Source organism: Natator depressus, chromosome 1, assembly GCF_965152275.1.
Source record: "Natator depressus isolate rNatDep1 chromosome 1, rNatDep2.hap1, whole genome shotgun sequence".
NCBI classification, from domain to species: domain Eukaryota; kingdom Metazoa; phylum Chordata; order Testudines; family Cheloniidae; genus Natator; species Natator depressus.
Window position 1 is genome coordinate 25,140,733 of NC_134234.1, and position 18,671 is coordinate 25,159,403.

Below are 18,671 nucleotides of genomic sequence, written 5' to 3' on the forward strand. Positions count from 1 at the left end.
AGGCTACAACCCAACCCTTTTGTGGGTGCTAATCCAGCCTCATTCCACTATGGTGTTTAAATGGCTATTGTAAAGGTACAAGAGCTTGTTCTAACTGTGTTTGTAAAACATGTTTAAAATTGGTTCATCTATCACAGTTCCAACCCTAGCAAATGCCTCCTCAAGTCATGGATCACGACTTCATTTTGCTTTTGTTTCAGAAAGGTCAGAATGCATGTCCACACTCACAACAAAATAACACGAATTTACAATGTTATCGGCACTATCAGTGGAGCAGAGGAACCAGGTGAGCTTTTTGCATTTGGTGAAGATGTTCTTAGGTGGCATGAGGTTTAACTTTTCAGAGATAATCAGATAGAATTTGAAACTGGAAAAGACTTACTAGGTCATCTTGTCCCTCCCATCACAGTGTTCCTGCAAAGAGATCTGTAAGTGGTACATAAGAATGCTACAGTAAACAGCTCACTGGGACAGCCTTGCACAAGATATCTCATTTTCTATAGGGTCTCTAGCACATCATTCATACAGTCTTACACCAGCATATTCTAATGCAACACAAAGTGATGAGCTGAACAAAGTGCTGGATCCCACAACATCCTGAACTTTGGAGATTCAGGATATGAACCAAGGTCTAGATCCACATTTCTCAGCTGCTTGTGTCTTTATAGTGGCCTAAATTGAAACCCTGGATACAAACTTTAGGGTAGTTGGTATTTAATTCTGTGTTCTGATTTGAATTCTACATCTGGGTTCCATCTCAAAAGCACAGAGTCTAAAATTGCTCAAATCGTCATTGAGCAAACAGATCCGGGTAATTTTATTCTAACAGTGGTTCCAAGATAAGGGATGAAAAGATTCTTAAAACAAGTCTATGTAGGTACAAAGGTTGTAAACTGGAAAAAAAAATTAAAAAAGCATTTTTGTGTCAGATTGTAAACTGCAACAAGGTCAGCAGGGCTAATAGGCTGGGCTTTTTAAAACACTGAAATTAGTTTTCATTGTGGTTTCGGAAGGTGGGGAATGAGGTTAAAGGGAAAGACTGAATTATAGGTACCCCAAGTGTATTCCGAATTAAAGACTGATTCTTTATCTTTGTTTCCAGACAGATATATTATTCTGGGAGGACATAGAGACTCCTGGGTATTTGGTGGGATTGATCCAACCACTGGTACAGCTGTTCTTCAAGAAGTTGCTCGGAGTTTTGGCAAAATGGCAATGGAAGGTAACTTATTCATTATAAATGGAGAAGATGAAACACAAGGGCTATGAAAAACACTATTTTGATAAATTGCGTGGAATTTACCAGTAAGCAGATGCATAGACTTTATGTTTGCCCTATGCATAGGGTTGAATTTCACATAATAGGCATTGCAACTTCTTATATGTGTGTGCACGTGCATGTGAGTGAGGAACTGGGGGAGCTCCTAAACATATATATCTGCAATGAGCTTAACATCACATATGATGTGAGTTGCTTGAATTTCTGCTGTCCTTGCCTGTGTAATGTTATGTGCTCTGAGAGTTTTGTCTTTACAATAAAAATATTGCAGTGGATGTGCTGATCTGCGGAATTTGGGGTGAAAAAATTTCACTGATACATATTATACATCATTTTTCATGATGTACTAATTTTTATTTAAGCGACTCAGTCAACTGTGGCAGTCTCTATTACAATTTTTCTCTTTAAGTCAAATTTTACTATGTGATTACAGGTTGGAGACCTAAAAGAACTATTATTTTTGCTAGCTGGGATGCAGAAGAATTTGGACTATTAGGTTCCACAGAGTGGGCTGAGGTAAATAAAGAATAGTACAAAAGCATGACGGATGAACATGTCCAGGCCTATGTCTGCGTATATGGCCCTAATCCTGCAATGGAGTCTATGTGGACAGACCCCATTTAAATTAATGGAGCTCCATGCAGATTCAGGGGGGTCTGTCTATACAGAGCCCATTGTAGGATCAGGGCGCAGTTGTTTGTAGCACAGCAGGGTCCTAACTGGGGCTCCTGGACACTACCCTAATATAAATGCTAACTAACTAATAACAATGGTCTGCGTGCCCTAGCTCCTCTTAAGATTTAAAAGCTACAGGACTGTCGGCTTTGAATCAAATACACCAAGGAAGAGTATGGTAAATTGCTGTCCTGCTTGAAAATCTGTTTCTTCAACAAACAAAATGGCCTCTACAAATTGAAAGTTAGATCATGCCCTGGTGATCCACAGACATCCACAGAGCCCTCTGCCTGTAGAATTCAACCCTCCTTTGCAAAGGAAAGGGACCAGACATCTTTTTGTGGATGGCTTTTGCCTCCTGTGGGTCCCAGAGATTTGGGTGCTAGTCCCAGGGCTAATTCAGTTGTGGGAGCCCAGACTGCCTGACTCTGAGTTTCCCCACATCTCTCCAGCAGAGAGAGGGGAATCTATGGAGTTTTCCTCCCACTTCACTCTTCATAGGGGTTCACCATGCGTAAGGCAATCTGGCCCTCAGTTCTTATGCTGCAAGTGGATTGGTCAGTCCTACTAAGAAATATAGGACTTAATCAAAATTTATCTTAACTCACTGACGAACCCGAGGTTAAAATTAGAGTGGAAAATTTTCTCCATTGGAAAATGTTGGTTTGTTGAAATCAAAAATGGTGGGCAGGGAAAATTTTGATTTTGATGAAATTTCATTTTGAAACAATTTGTTTAGAGACATTTTGATTTTTTTTTTGTTTCAAAATAACTTTTCATTTAAAAAACTATATTCTATTTTATGCTGCTGTATAACATTTAAATTCATGTGCCTACATTCATAGAATCATAGAAGTGTACAGCTAGCAGGGACCTCCAGAGGTTATCTAGTCCATCCCCCTGCGCTGCCATTGGAACAAAACCAAAAACCATAGAATACTGTGACAAATGAAAATGGACAATGTTTATTCCTAATGTCCAAAGGAATCCTGTTTTCCTGTTTGATGGCAAATTTGAGGTTCCCACTGCCCTTGAACTTCTTTCACAAGTACATTCTCCAATATTCAACTGAAATAGACTCGCCTGCCCACTCTGCTTAATGCAGAGGAAGTTTTGTCACTAACAAGAAAACCAAAATTTAAGTGTAACACCAATTGACTTGAGGAAAACTAAACTCTGGGGAGTAAATATTCATCCCAACTAAACTCCAGCAGTAAGAAGCGTAAAAACTCATAGCTAACAGGACTGAGCTCCAGTGAATGTAAAACATTTAAAAAACACCAATTCTCATCAAGCACGTCTGTTTCTGCAGGCATATAATGGAATTTCTTTTTGTGAATCATTGTCCTAAGGTACTTTTGGTTTGATAATTTAATACCCAGTTATCCATTGTTCACCCAATGGCAGAGTCATACTGAATCTCTGGACCCTAACAACCTCTCAGACTTTAGGCCCATTGTCTCTAGTTCATTGCCTTTTAGCTTCATTTTGGTGCCATCCATTCTCTCCCTCTGAATCCTGGATTAGACTCTGACTCTAGATATGCTAGTCAATGTTCACATTAAAGGTCCTCTGCAGTTATTTACCTGGACAATCTTTCATCCACTAAGTCTTGAGGAAAACTAACCCTTTGCTCATTAGGTGAGGGTTGTGAACACAATATCTGAAAATGTATCAGTACCCCCTAGTTATGGAAACATCTGTTCATAAATGAAGTGATTCATTCAAATCAAGTGCCTAGTGAATATATATACATGCTCAGGCCTTCCCTTTCTTTCTCTTTTTATACAGACACTTTGTCTCTCTTTCAGACACACACACACACCATTGGGGAAATCCTCCATCAGATCATTTATTTTATAATATATTTATTTTTACATTTGATTCTTATATCATTTGTATACTATACTACTTTACAGTAGAAAATTACCAAATAGAATGATTACCAAAAAAAAAAAAAGATAGAATATCAATTGACAAAGCCAAGTACCAATTATAAAACCAAGTAGAATACTGAGTACCAAATCACCACTTACAATCAGAATACCAATTTCAAAACCAATTACCAATTTGTAAAATAAAAATAGCGACATTTAAATAGTCAAAATGAGAATGAAACATTTTGATTTACTTGAAACAATTTTTTTTTGTGAAACTTCAACATTTTGTCTTTTCATTCCAATTCAGATTGTGTGTGTGGTTTGTTTTTTTTTAATGTAAGAGTTTCCTGTGGAACGGAAATTCTAAATTTCAGCAGCTCTAGTTAAAATGGAGTTAAGGCTGAGAGCCCATATCAGTAATTCAGGGTAAAACACAGGAGAGGGATATTGTAATTATCCCAAAAACAAGTGTTGCAAACCCACAAAATTCAGAATTAATCTTAATCTTGAAAGAAATCCAGACAAGTCAAGTGATGGAAATGCACAATTAAGGCACCCATACCGGCTTAATTCTGTCCTGTGGTGACATCATGCAATTATAATAATACCACCAATAGCCTCAGCCCCACATCTTCCTTCTGATGGCGGTGCAGCTGGCACCTCTAATATTTCATGAATGGTTTGAAGATCAACTTTAAAAACACCACAGCTAGCACAGCTGAATTTCACGCTCCCTCACCACGGGCCAATCTTATTCATTACTATAGTTAGGCATTTATATAGTACCTCTCACCTGGACTGGTCCAGAACCCCTTTGTTTTTTATAGTATTAATGTTGCAACATTACATGATCACATATTATCAGTAAAGTAAACATGTTTCCCTTTTCACAACTACAGGAGAATGCTAAAGTTCTTCAGGAACGGGCCGTTGCTTACATCAACACAGATTCTTCTATAGAAGGTGTGTCTAATCATTTTTTTGTCTATTGGCTTCCTAGATGTAGGTTAACATTTTGCTGCATATTTATTACTGCATCAAGGATTTGTGATGCAAGGTACATAACAGGATATTGAGAATGCACAGGGCAGAGGCAAGTTTAGAGGAGAGTGGAGAGAGAATCCAACTCGGTTCTCATACTATTTTCCCACAGCAAATAGCACCGTCATGAGCTATGTACTCGGGGAGAGATCTTTACGCCAAAGGCAGGTGATTATATAAATATACCTTAAATATGTCTCCTGAAAAGGTCAGGGCTTAATATTGATATTTTAATGAGTTCAGCAGTTTAACTTGGGTTTTAATCTATTTCATCACTACGTTTGCTTTGATATCCAGTTTGCTATGTAGTTTATGGAAGACAATGTTCACTGTACCAGACTGACTCCTTTTACTCAATGGAGTTACGGTATAATGTCTCGTGGTACAGTGTACTGAAGTATCACAAGACAACTCATGTTATCGCTTTAAGCTTTGAGTTCACTGGGGATGGAGTTCACCCTGCGGCCACAGACCCCTGCCATGAGCTATGCCACGTGTTCTGTCTGTGCAGAGATGTGCCAGTAGAGCCCTTGCATAGGCTGTGTGCACTGGGGTGGGCTCTCCATGCCAGCAACGAGGGGAGGTTGAGAGTGGCCTAGAGGGGGAGTGATCCACAGCTGCATGGTTCAGCTGGCCCTACCACACCACTCAAGTGCTGCAGAGGACGTATTAAGATTCTGGCACAGGAATACTGGTAAGAAACTGGACTTTATTTCCCGCCACGTGATCTAAGTCAGGGTGATGACGTCAATACCCCATCACATCCCAGTGTTCAGTGACACCAATGATTATTGTTGGGGCTGCAGCTACCATTCCATCCCCGGGGTAGCAGCCAGGGGAGAGTGGGTGCTGTGCTGCACCGTGGCCTCATTTTGTTAGAGGGTGCCACATTCTATCTAAACTTTGTCCCTGTAAACCCCAATTACTCTGGTTTCTTTGCATGAGTGAAGTAGGTTTCACCATGAATGTTTAATAGTTCAGTTCGGTTTGGGTCAGCAGAGAATTCTCTTCATCACACAATGACTGGAAACAAAAACAAAACCTGCTTTCTAAATGCTCAGTAAGAATCAGGGATAGGGGCGGAAATCAGAGCTGTTCCTTCAATTACACAGCCTACATGCTGTGTAAAAAGTAGAGCAGACTTTTAGCCTATATTTCACGTCTACAGAAGATCTTGCTGCTGAAATAATAGCTTTATCAGCTACTTCATATTCACAGTGTGTATTGTAACACATCTATTGGAGATGATTTGGAGCCAGCATGCTGTTGCAGTGCCAATTTGCTTCCAAATCTTGATTATGCAGTGGTGCCTTTGTTTACATATCAAAGCGAAATATGAAAGTAAAGCATTATGAAACCTATAATAAACAAAACTGGTGCCACGCTTCAGTGCACTGTTTTAAGTACATTAGCCCTCTTTCCCCTGACACCAGGCATTTGAATCCCCCATGGTATGATAGCATCTATATTCCTCGGAGGAATCAGTTAGTACATCACGGTACGTTCTGCACTGTGCCAAGTTCAATACAGCACATTTATCTTATTCATTGTCCTTTCACACAGAAAATGGTTGGTGTCCTTTGCGAACGTTGCCTTGCATCTAATTTCCAATGGCTAAATACACAAACTCCTTGGCTGTGCTAGCTAATGTAACCCCGTGTTCTTTTCCATTATTACATTACCGTAGTTGTCTGACTAGTTTTAATGTGAATCTCATTTGTCTGTTCAGCCAGAAACAATAAACTGCTCTAAAATATTACCAAAATCTGCTAACAGTTCTAACGAAACATAAACTATCAGATATGGCAGAGTTATTATATATCCCTATGTACCCACCATTTGTTGCTAGAGTTTGCTGTCTGTGGGTATGATTGGATTCTCTCAGCTGACGTTAGATGATCATCTAACATTTTCTAGGAAGGCCGTTTTGCGCTTTTGTCTGGTTAGAAGATAGTGACGGTTTCTTTTGGCCGTGGACCTTGCTGCCATAATCTATGCCTTTGTCACCTGAATACTGGCTTGCTGTAGTGTGTTCTATCTTCACTTAAATCAACTTGCAAACTAACAGTGGTGCAGAATGTGGGAGCAGACACCTGCTTGTTAGGCAGTGCATTTTGTGGCGAGCACACGACAAGCAGCCAATGCAGATTGCAGAGCACTGCTGTTTTCTGGATGAAGTTTAGGGTCTTAATTTTTACATATAAAGCTCTAAAAGGCCTGGGGATCGCTTACTTGAGAGCTGGTCTCTCTCCTAATATCTCACTGCTATAGTTGCGGTCAGCAAAGGCATTCATTATAAGACAGAAGCTAAATCCCTCATTATAGGAGAAAAGCAGCTGCTGGCAGGATTTCTTCTGTGGGGGGACTTCCACACTGGTACTTGTTTTCCCTCCTCCCAATCCAAAATAGCACAGATCTGCTGATTTTCAGGGCACATTGCAGGGTGCATCTGTTCACACAGGCTTTAGGGAAAGAACCGAATGGGGTTGGTATATGTGGTGAGGGCGTGTATAATTTTTGGGGGGGGAGGTGGGTTGAGCTTGAGGCTCAATGCCAGGTCTAATTTTTATGATTGTATTTGGAATCTGTGACAAAGATGAGTTTAGGAGAAGTGCTTTATGTATTGTAAATCTAACTAGACAATCTGTATTTGTAATTGCTTTGCGCCAAGACCTGCAGTCCTTACTTAGCTAAAACTCCTCTTGGAGTCAATGAGAGCTTTGCCCAGGTGAGAACAGCAGGGTTTGGTCCATTAGCAGGGAGTCAAAGCCATGTATAAAAAGATTTCCCTGTCTGTGTTTGGTTTTCAGGCAACTACACTTTAAGAGTTGACTGCAGCCCCCTTCTCTACAAATTGGTGTATAATCTGACAGAAGAGGTACAAAAGCGAAGTGTTTGCTACATATGACTTTCTGATAACTGAAGTCACAAACTTACTGCAGATTAGTTTGTAGCCTGCAGAGGCACTGATCCTGCTCCCATTGATGTCAGTGGCAAATTTTCCATTCATTAGGACATGATCCAGGCCCACAGTTGCTCTTCAGTGGTCTATGAAGGATCAAGAGTATTACTAAAGCAAACAAAACTATATTACAGTGTATATTTTTAAAACACCAAGAATAAGATAGTCAACCCACTAAAAGCTAAGTTATTGGACAAGTGGACAGGAAGCTGGAAGGAATTAAAAATGGTATTTAAAAAGAAATCCTGAAAATGGAAAAGATTTAAAAGAAATTGGCTTGGTGCCCGCCTTACTCTTCATCTTATCCCCCTAAATCTCTTTTCACTCCCCTTCCAAAATACCTCAGTATTTATCAAAGGATTAAATTGTTCTTCCAATGCGTCAGATATACCCAATTTGAACAAATGATGTCCCAGATCGCTATCGTTTTCTCTTTCTTTCTTAGTAATGCTCATTAGATCTTCTGTTACTGTAGATGGCAGGCACATTAAAGGATGCTGCTTCTCCTTGAATGCATATAAAATGTGGCTCTTCAAGAGAATTCATTCTACTCATTTAAGAATGAGAACTGACAGTTTTCAAATATATAGAGCAAGCTTCATCTTGCCATACAAGTGTCTTTTGTATGAATTCTGGGCTTGTGAATAGTGGAGTTTATCACCAAAGTGCCTCATCTTGAGCCACCTCCAGAGACAGATAGGTTAATTCACTTTCCATCTCCAGTCTTTGACATTTCTGCTCGACATCTGTTCACTAGGAACTGGACTGAGATCACCCACTCATTAGTCCCTGCAGTGGATGTCAACTATTGGCACAGACACAAAAAGTTGACCCCCACTGAGATATCTAGTGTCCCCTGCTATGAAAGACTCTTCCTAGTCTGGGTTGTTCTCAAGCGTAAATCATACTCCTTTATGCACAAAATAATGCACAAGGTTTCTAGACTATGTGCTTCTTCATCTTCAACTGTTTCAACTTTGTGTTTCCTTCTTGTGCGTTCCCCTCCCTTTTCACCTCTTCCTGGTTTTTTTTCCTCTCTCTCTTTTGAGGAGGAAAGGGAAATGTTTGTGAGATTATCAGCACAGCAGTAACACTTCACACAATGAAGGAAAGGCTGTTTCACTTGCAAACACTCCTACTGCTGAAAGAAACAGATTAGGATTACTCCCTTTCCTCATTCACCCAGGGAGCCATCTGTGAAGAGAAACAGACCAAAAATGCTTTGAGTGAAAAACATTGTTAGTGGTGCCTCCACCATTTTACATCACACGTTAAGTTAGGCATTTGTGTTTAGCCAGGTAACTTCCAACTAAATACCATCAGATGGTTGAGAGGCCTGAGCATGTCTTCTTTTGGAAAAAGCCCCTCTGTTAAGAGTTTGAATAATACATAAGTGTAGCATAGAACAACGAAGGGCCTCAGGAGCACTCAGTAATTGAATGCTCTCTCGGTATCAAGGAATTCCCAGTACTACGTTATATTCATTCATGTTTTCCACTACTTCATTTATCATGGGGATGCATTTATTGTCATTGAAAAGTCCTGTCTATTCTCTGACATGTTTGAAGTCAGTCTTGGAATGATCTGGATTTCTTTTTTGTATTAGTTTGTAGATAAAAGACACAACTTTATTCTGATTCTTTTCCTCTCTCTGCTTTTTGTCTTCATTCAAAGAGCAGTTTCCCCAGTTTTTGTTCTGTTCTGCTGTCTCCATCCCCGAGGTAATCTAATGGCTCATCTCCTATTTCTCTCTGTTTCTGATTGCTTTGTCTAAGTAAACTGGAGAATGTCCTCACCCTTCTCGAGGATACGGAAGATCATGACGCTTGATGTATTTATTCCTCCAGTGCAACTAAAGCTGTTCATCGGACCCTAAGGAAAGCAGTTGTCTTTTTATGTCCTGGAAGTGACTGTTTTTTTCTAATGCAGTTATTCACCTTCCTAAATTCCTTAGGGAGGGACTGGCCAAAAACTTGTGTAGCTTGTGGAGAGCCACATTTTCACGTCTTCATTCTTCTAACTGCAGGACTGGTGAAAATCAACAGACGACGAGGCTTGAGCCCATTACAACTTTACAAAGGTCAAAGAGCCATAGACAGTCCTATAACCAGATGCACAGAGGCACTTCCCCTACATGCTCATTTAGGACTTCTCCTCTTCTTCCAGATGTATTTTAAGATCTTCATTTAAAGTGGTAGAGGCTCATTAATGTCCACCAGTGGCCACGAGTAAAGCTGTGTGAATAATGGATTTTTCAGTTCACTGGCAATTTTGAGCTCTGCATTCCTTTGCTAGCATTACGGTCACAGTTAAGGGCTCAGCATCTCTGTCCCGAAGAGCTCTTAAGGCAGTAGGGCATGGAGGCAGCAAGAATGGGGTGGAATAACTGGCTAGGCAGTAGTACTGCTGAAAAATATCTGGGGGGGTTATAATGAATCACAAATTGAATATAAGCCAACAGTGTGATGCAGTTGTGAAAAATGTTAATATTACTCTGGGGAGTTTTAACAGGCATGACATATTACGACATAGGATGTAATTGTCCCACTCTGCTCAGCACCGGTGAGGCCTCAGATGGAGTACTGTGTCCAATTCCAGGCGTCACACCCAGGGCAATGGAATAGGGGCGACCAGGAGGCCACGGCCTTCCCACTTTTCAGCATGTGCCTTGCCCCTCCCAGTCAGGCCGGCAGCTGGAGCCCAGCCATGGAGCCCGGACAGCGGTGGGGCGCTGCGCCATGGACCCTCCACCAGACTGGGATGGGAGGGTTGAGAGCAGCCACCAGCCCATGTCCCTGCCCTGCCCTTCACCCTCCAACCCCAGGGCAGGAGGATCTATGGATCCCCACAGCATCCCGGACATGGTAAGAGCCTCATGGGTAGAGGTGGGGAGCTGTGCCGTAGACCTTTCTGCCCTGGGCAGGGGGAGGGGGATGAATATGGACACGGGCCGGGGGCTGCTCTTGACCTCCTCACCCCGGGCAAGTTGAGGGTCCATGGCGTGGCTTCCCACAGCTGCCCATATGTCTCTTACCATGGCCAGGCTGTGGTTCCCCAGACAGAGTCGGGTCCAGGTAAGAGTCGTGCATGGCGCGCAGGCAGTTGTGGGGATCCGCAGACCCTCCTGCCCTGGGTCCACAGCTCCCAGCCTGCTCTGGCTTTTGGCTTGGTTGAGGGTGGGGCTCGGGAGGAAGAGGAGGAGCAGGGAGGGGCCCACTTTTGGGCAGGCTCTGCAGTCCTTGTGTCACACTTTAGGGAAGATGTGGACAAATTGGAGACAGTCCAGAGGAGAGCAACAAAAGTGATGGGATTTAGAAAGGCTGACCTGTCAGAAAAGATTAAAAATACTGAGTATGCCTAGTCTTGAGAAAAGAAGACTGAGTGGGGAGATCTGATAACAGTCTTGAGATATGTTCTTCAGTTGTCCTCCATGTCCAGTGAAAGTAGGACAAGAAGTAATGGGCTTAATCTTCAGCAAGGGAGATTTAGGTTACATAGTAGAATGACTTTCGATCTATCAGGTTAATTAAACTTTGGAATAGGCTTCCAAGGGAGAATATGGAATGCTGTTCATTGGAGGTTTTTATGAACAGGTTGGACGTCGGGGATGGGCTAGGTTTACTTGGCCCTGCATCAGCTCAGGGGGCTGGATTTGCTGATTTCTTGACGTCCCTTCCAGCCCTACATTTTTATGATTCTATGAAATTCAGAGAACAAGCACAGACAACCTACCTCCTAGTTATCCTTAGAAATTAAGGATTGCAAAAAGCTGCTCAATTTATACTTCTTTTTAAATACCAATCTTTTATTTTTGTTATCTTAATTTATCTCAAATAGTGACTTCATTTATTTCAATGAGAGACTAAGGGATCTTCTGTCCTTTCGATAATAGTGCATGTAGCTCCTTTTGAGCTATAAAGGAGCAACTTCAGTAGTGATTGGAAAATTGACTCAATGGAAGCTTTCCACAAAAGTATAGACCATTGGGATGCATAGGACTAGGTTCATTAGTGTTGAAATGCTAATTAAAATGTCATTGCTTTGAGGAAATAATTGAGAAGCAAGAAAATGTACCACAAGGCCCTGATTCAACAAGTCCTTGCCTGGATTGAAATACTATCCTATGCAGGGGGACAGCACAAAACCTTTGCACCTCTGCAGTCTCCACTAATCCTTCAAAGCAAGGGTTGAAGTGGAACCTATGTCTGGTGCTGGCCCTCTGTGTAGGGTTGAATTTCCCTCCATCCTTCCCCCCCAGCCCCAAGCACAGCAGGGTATGGTAGGTTGTTGCACTTCAGTGCAGCTGTGAGTGGAGGCTATGGGTAAAAGCAAGGTGATGCACTCGGCATAATCCTTTACGCTGGGCTGAAATCATTCTTAAGGCCCCTTTACCCCATCTCCCTTACACCCAAGAGAGCAAGTTATAAGGAGGAGTGTGGTGCATGAGGTAGAGATTTCTGAGGAGGGATGGGCTTAAGCATGATCCTCAGCATGGAATTGAGATCCTTAGCTACTCACTCCTCTCTCTTTGGCCCTACTGCATGGCAGGAATCATTTAATAGCCATTTGCAACACTTGCATTAATACAGGATTGGGTTCCCTTGTCCTGTTCGTCACTTTTTATCCTGTGTTTATATCTGCCAAACTCGGCATCTGCACTATGTAAAATCAACCCTGAAGGTATGAGAGTGCCTAGGATTGGATTTAAGCCACTGCAAACATTAGGTTATATTAAGCTATTCCTGTGCTATGGAAAAGACGAAAAAATGGTTTTTACGTTACCTGGTAATGGTTTGGCCGATAATGTCAGGATAAAGTCTGTACTGGAGCATGGAGCACTTCACTGTAGACTTCAGCGTGCTCCTGCTGAGGTCTCATTTTGAGTTTAGCCCCCAAACCTGACCAAAGTGCTTGGGTAATGATAGCAGCCAGGCAGTTATTTCACAAGCTTGTTTTTCTGCTAGCTTCAGGCATAATCTCAGAGGTCAGAACCCTAAAGATTTTCAGTTTGGAGTGTATATCTTTATAGCTATAGCTATTCAATGCAGAAAGTGACCCCCTCCAGTATTCTGAAACGGTTCACTCCCAGCTTTGTAGTTCTTGTGTTTGTGAAATCTCCAGCTTTCCAGGGAAATGAGTTCAGGCTGCTTTTGCAAGCTTTGCTTGTCACATCTCTTTGGTTTTGGAAAGGTATTGAAATGGACAAGATTATCTTCAGTCCTCCCTCTTGAAGGACAGTCTGGTGGTTGGGGACCTGGGTTCAAGTCGCAGCTCTGCCATACATACCCTGTTTGACCTTGGGCAAGTCATCGAATAAAATCTCTCAGTTCCCCCTCTGTATAATGGGGATAATAACGCAGACTTTGCCAGTCTTGTCTATTTAGATTCCAGATACTCTGAGGTAGGGACTGTCTCTTACTATGCACAGTGGAGCCCTGATCTCAGTCAAGACTTCAAGGCACTTCCCTTATATAAGTTATTATTATTATGGTCCAGATCCTGCCTTCCAGTGCATCTGCTTTTCACTCCTCCAGTAGCACAAAGCACCTGTAATGCAGGCTCAGCCTGTGTGGGGAGAATATCGTCCCTGGCTAGGGAGAACCTTGAGTGGGCTAGGGCTGTTGTCTCCCAGTTCCTAGCAGAGAGGGCATTCCCAAGGGGAAAGGAGTGTGGTTGGGGCATCCCAGGCTGCCACTCAGAGCGTCCCTAAAGGCCATAGTCCAAAGGGCATAAGTCAGAGCAACCCTCAGCACTGCTCTAATTTACACCAGTGACTAGACTGTGCTCTGGCCAGCCCCAGCATATGGCTGGTGTCAAGAAGCCCTGCTCCTTCAAGTTGTTCCAAGTGCGGGATGTACGCAGCTCAGGATCGGGACCCATCGATTGTAAATGACATACGTAAAGCCACATATTTGTTAACATTTGAGATCAAGAATAATGCAGATTAACAGTATGCATCTCCTTTTGATAAAGTTCAACTGGAAGCAGAAACACTTTCATTACGAGCACGTGCTTTGCCTCCCCAGATTGCAAGCCCTGATGAGGGTTACGAAGGCAAGTCTCTCTATGAGAGTTGGCTTGAAAAGGACCCCTCAACAGAAAGTAAAAGTCATCCCAGGCAAGTTCATGAAACTGTATGGGTCTTTTTCCCCTTCCCTCAAGTCAGTGTTTCAAATGCATCACTCTGTGTTGTTTTTAAAAGCATCGTTGCCATTGATAGTGATCATACAAAAATGCCTAGTAGCAGGTGAGTAGCTAGCAGTATCGATGACTTTAGGAAAAGTTTTTGCAAACCCACATTGGCGGTACCTGTGCCAATTGGTAAACAAAAGTTTAAATGTCCTGTTAATAACACTTTGGAAAACAATCTAGTGCTGTATTCTTGTTAGGATAAACAAATGTTTTGTTAAAAGAAACTGCCACAGTAGTTAAGAAGGAGGGTTGTTCTTTCTTTTTTGGTGCAGTTGACTATAAAAGGCCATGACTTACTATATATATACAGATGTGTACTTAAATGCCTTTAAATATGCAAGGTGATCTACAGTAAATGTCGCTATCTAAATTAAAACATCCCCGTGGAAACTATACAGTTGTTTACATGCTCCTGCCTGCCAAGACTAAATCCTTACTCACAAGATGGGACTAATCATGTCAGTAAGGTAAATGGAATTTAGCCCCTAATGTTACTTGATTCAAGTGTCCCAAGTCTGTTGCCCCAATCCTGTAGCCCCTGCTCACATGAATTCAGTGAGGTTTCTCACCTAAGTAAGCGCTAGGATCAGACTTCCTGAGCAGATCCTCGGCTGATACATATAGTTTTATTGGCTTCAATGGAGCTCCAACCATTTGAGGAGCTGGCCTTTATTAGATTTAATTTCCTAGAAGCATGTACATGTACAAATAAACAAATCCAATCCAGAATGCCATGCTTTTCCCCTCCTCCATATACTTGTGTGTTTCAGAGTTAACAGCCGTGTTAGTCTGTATTCGCAAAAAGAAAAGGAGTACTTGTGGCACCTTAGAGACTAACCAATTTATCTGAGCATAAGCTTTTGTGAGCTACAGCTCACTTCATCGGATGCATACTGTGGAAAATGATGATGATGTTTTTATACACACAAACCATGAAAAAATGGGTGTTTATCACTACAAAAGGTTTTCTCTCTCCCCACCCTACTCTCCTGCTGGTAATAGCTTATCTAAAGTGATCACTCTCCTTACATCCGATGAAGTGAGCTGTAGCTCATGAAAGCTTATGCTCAGATAAATTGGTTAGTCTCTAAGGTGCCACAAGTACTCCTTTTCTTTTTGCGAATACAGACTAACACGGCTGTTACTCTGAAACCTCTGCTTACAATGTGTATGATAATCAAGGTGGGCCATTACAGGACAGGCCTAACAAAGAAAAGAACAGAACGCCACTAGCCATCACCTTCAGCCCCCAACTAAAACCCCTCCAACGCATTATCAAGGATCTACAACCTATCCTGAAGGATGACCCATCACTCTCACAGATCTTGGGAGACAGGCCAGTCCTTGCCTACAGACAGCCCCCCAACCTGAAGCGAATACTCACCAGCAACCACATACCACACAACAGAACCACTAACCCAGGAACCTATCCTTGCAACAAAGCCCGTTGCCAACTGTGCCCACATATCTACTCAGGGGACACCATCACAGGGCCTAATAACATCAGCCACACTATCAAAGGCTCGTTCACCTGCACATCCACCAATGTGATATAGCCCATCATGTGCCAGCAATGCCCCTCTGCCATGTACATTGGTCAAACTGGACAGTCTCTACGTAAAAGAATAAATGGACACAAATCAGATGTCAAGAATTATGACATTCAAAAACCAGTCAGAGAACACTTCAATCTCTCTGGTCACTCGATTTCTGATCTCAAAGTGACTATCCTTCAACAAAAAAACTTCGAAAACAGACTCCAACGAGAGACTGCTGAATTGGAATTAATTTGCAAATTGGATACAATTAATTTAGGCTTGAATAGAGACTGGGAATGGTTGAGTTATTATAAAAAGTAACTTACTTCCCCTTGTTTATTCCTTCCCCCCGCCCCCCACTGTTCCTCAGACGTTCTTGTTAAACCCTGGATTTGTGCTGGAAATGGCCCACCTTGATTATCATACACATTGTAAGGAGAGTGATCACTTTAGATAAGCTATTACCAACAGGAGAGTGGGTTTGTGGGGGGCGGGGGAGAAGAGAAAACCTGAATTTGTGCTGGAAATGGCCCACCTTGATTATCATACACATTGTAAGGAGAGTCATCACTTTAGATAAGCTATTACCAGCAGGAGAGTAGGGTGGGGGGAGAAAAAACCTTTTATAGTGATAAACACCCATTTTTTCATGGTTTGTGTGTATAAAAACATCTTCTGTATTTTCCACAGTATGCATCCGATGAAGTGAGCTGTAGCTCACGAAAGCTTATGCTCAAATAAATTGGTTAGTCTCTAAGGTGCCACAAGTACTCCTTTTCTTTATACTTATGTGTGTTGTTCTCATTTTCCTTTCCTCTGTGTTGCTGCATCTGCCCAGCAGATGGCATTATCCTCTTGAAATTAATGCCAGCAACAGCCTCTTCTGCAATGGAAACTATTTGCAAGGTTTTGATTATACAGTCGTCTGCCACCTATAAACACATCTTTATATAGTCTCCCAATTGATTTCAGTCAACAGTAGATTATTAATGTTTGAGATCACCAAGATGTCCCAGGTGCCATTCTACAGCACTCTCACATCAGGCTCCTTACACACACCGTTATGACCTTGCTTGTCAGAAGCCTTGTCCACAATGCTTTGGAAACTCTGCTAGCAACACCTTGCATAATCATTCATACTAGGTCTAACGGTAGCCTCATTTTGATACCTTTTCTTTCCTGCATGTAGAATAAACAAACTGGGATCAGGCAGTGATTTTGAAGCTTATTTTCAGCGGCTGGGAATCACATCAGGCAGAGCCCGTTATACAAAGAACAGGGTAAGGCATCCAGATTTCCTGAAAACAACTGATACCAAGGTTTGGCTTTATTTTGAGAACAGTTACTGTACAATTGGGATATTCAACCATATTTTTTGTTTAAAAAACCCTGTTTCATAATGTAGGTCCAGGGTGGCCAACCTGTGGCTCCGGAGCCACATGCGGCTCTTCAGAAGTTAATATGCGGCTCCTTGTATAGGCACCGGCTCCGGGGCTGGAGCTACAGGCGCCAACTTTCCAGTGTGCCGGGGGTGCTCACTGCTCAACCCCTGGCTCTGCCACAGGCCCTGCCCCGACTCCACCCCTTCCCGCCCCCTCCCCTGAGTGTGCCATGCCCTCGCTCCTCTGCAGTCTCCCCCAGAGCCTCCTGCATGCCACAAAACAGCTGATCGGGAGGTGTGGGGAGGGAGGGGGAGGTGCTGATCGGTGGGGCTATCGGTGGGTGGGAGGCACTGGGAGCAGGGGGGAGGGGCTGGAGCTGATGCGGGGGGCTGCTGACGTATTACTGTGGCTCTTTGGCAAAGTACATTGGTAAATTCTGGCTCCTTCTCAGGCTCAGGCTGGCCACCCCTGGTGTAGGTCCTGTGTGCACAGAAATGCAATTTTTGAATTTGTGAAGAAACAAACTCTGGAAGGACAATTCACCCATGATGGTGATGTGTACATTCTAAGCCCCCTATTTACACAAAGAGGGCCCTCGAAGAAGAAGGTTAGATCAAGTCAGCTTCTGGTCGCAGCTGTCATATCACATTGTCCCCTTACATGTAGCATTTTCTTTCGTTCTATTGACACATTGTCTCATAAGTGAAAAACCACACTTGTAACACTGCAGTAAAGGATTGTTCAATTTTTCTTTTAGACTACAGTTTTATGTTTAAACTAGTTTACAAGTGTTTCATTAGCACTAACGGTCAAGGTCCTACAATCATAGAATATCAGGGTCGGGAAGGGACCTCAGGAGGTCATCTAGTCTAACCCCCTGCTCAAAGCAGGACCAATCCCGAATATTTGCCCCGATCCCTAAATGGCCCCGTCAAGGATTGAACTCACAACCCTAGGTTTAGCAGGCCAATGCTCAAACCACTGAGCTATCCCTCCCCTCCAAAGTCAGGGACAACTGGAACTTAAGACTGAGGCTATATCTAAAAGTTTTGTCATTTTACCCATACGGGCATACTGAAAGCTGCAACTCTCTCTTGCTCTCCCCTCCAGGTATAAGCACAATTACACTGACATAAAAGGGTTTATATCTGTATAGCTTATCCTGATTCAATAAAGCAAAATGATCCAAACAGATACTGGTATGTAGTAGCATAACTGCGTCAGCAAAATATCACACTCCTTACGGACATAGTTAAGTCAGTAAAAATATTTAAGTATAGGCCAGGCTGAAGACATTTAGTAAAACTGGATCTTTTTGGAGGAAAAAAATCAAGCTGAGATGCAGAAGATATATATCTAACAATCCTAATTAAGTTCTTTTAAAGATTCTAGGATCATTATTTGTCAGGTTCCATATGTTTGCATGATGCTTTACAGAACACAAAAGACTCGGGGCCTGATTCTTTACCAGTCAGTATCCATAGCCATTTTAAAATGTGTAAGATGGGTATGAAGTACTTCCAAATCAGAGCTGTAGGGTTTTTTTTTAATACCCACTTAGCACAAGTGTAAGTGGTTACACAGGATGGAGTGGACAATCAGGCCTTAGCTCTCTGCCCTGAGGAGCTAACCTATGGTTTTGAAATATTCTGTTAGTTCAAGAGCAGTTGGGAAGAGACACTGTCCATAAAGAGATCAATGTTAGAAAGAGGTCAACACTGG

General features: G+C 42.4%; 1 protein-coding gene across 4 annotated transcripts in view; it reads left to right on the forward strand.

The window, feature by feature from the left end:
* LOC141989589 (N-acetylated-alpha-linked acidic dipeptidase 2-like) overlaps positions 1 to 18,671 on the forward strand; it is a 54,058-nt gene that overhangs the window by 16,243 nt on the left and 19,144 nt on the right. For all 4 annotated transcript variants that reach the window (XM_074956477.1, XM_074956451.1, XM_074956457.1 and 1 more), the window contains exons 9-15: positions 201 to 286; positions 1,103 to 1,222; positions 1,713 to 1,795; positions 4,734 to 4,797; positions 7,686 to 7,753; positions 13,864 to 13,955; positions 16,757 to 16,847. In XM_074956477.1, the coding sequence (XP_074812578.1) occupies positions 201 to 286; positions 1,103 to 1,222; positions 1,713 to 1,795; positions 4,734 to 4,797; positions 7,686 to 7,753; positions 13,864 to 13,955; positions 16,757 to 16,847 (604 nt within the window). The remainder of the gene's footprint in view (positions 1 to 200; positions 287 to 1,102; positions 1,223 to 1,712; positions 1,796 to 4,733; positions 4,798 to 7,685; positions 7,754 to 13,863; positions 13,956 to 16,756; positions 16,848 to 18,671) is intronic.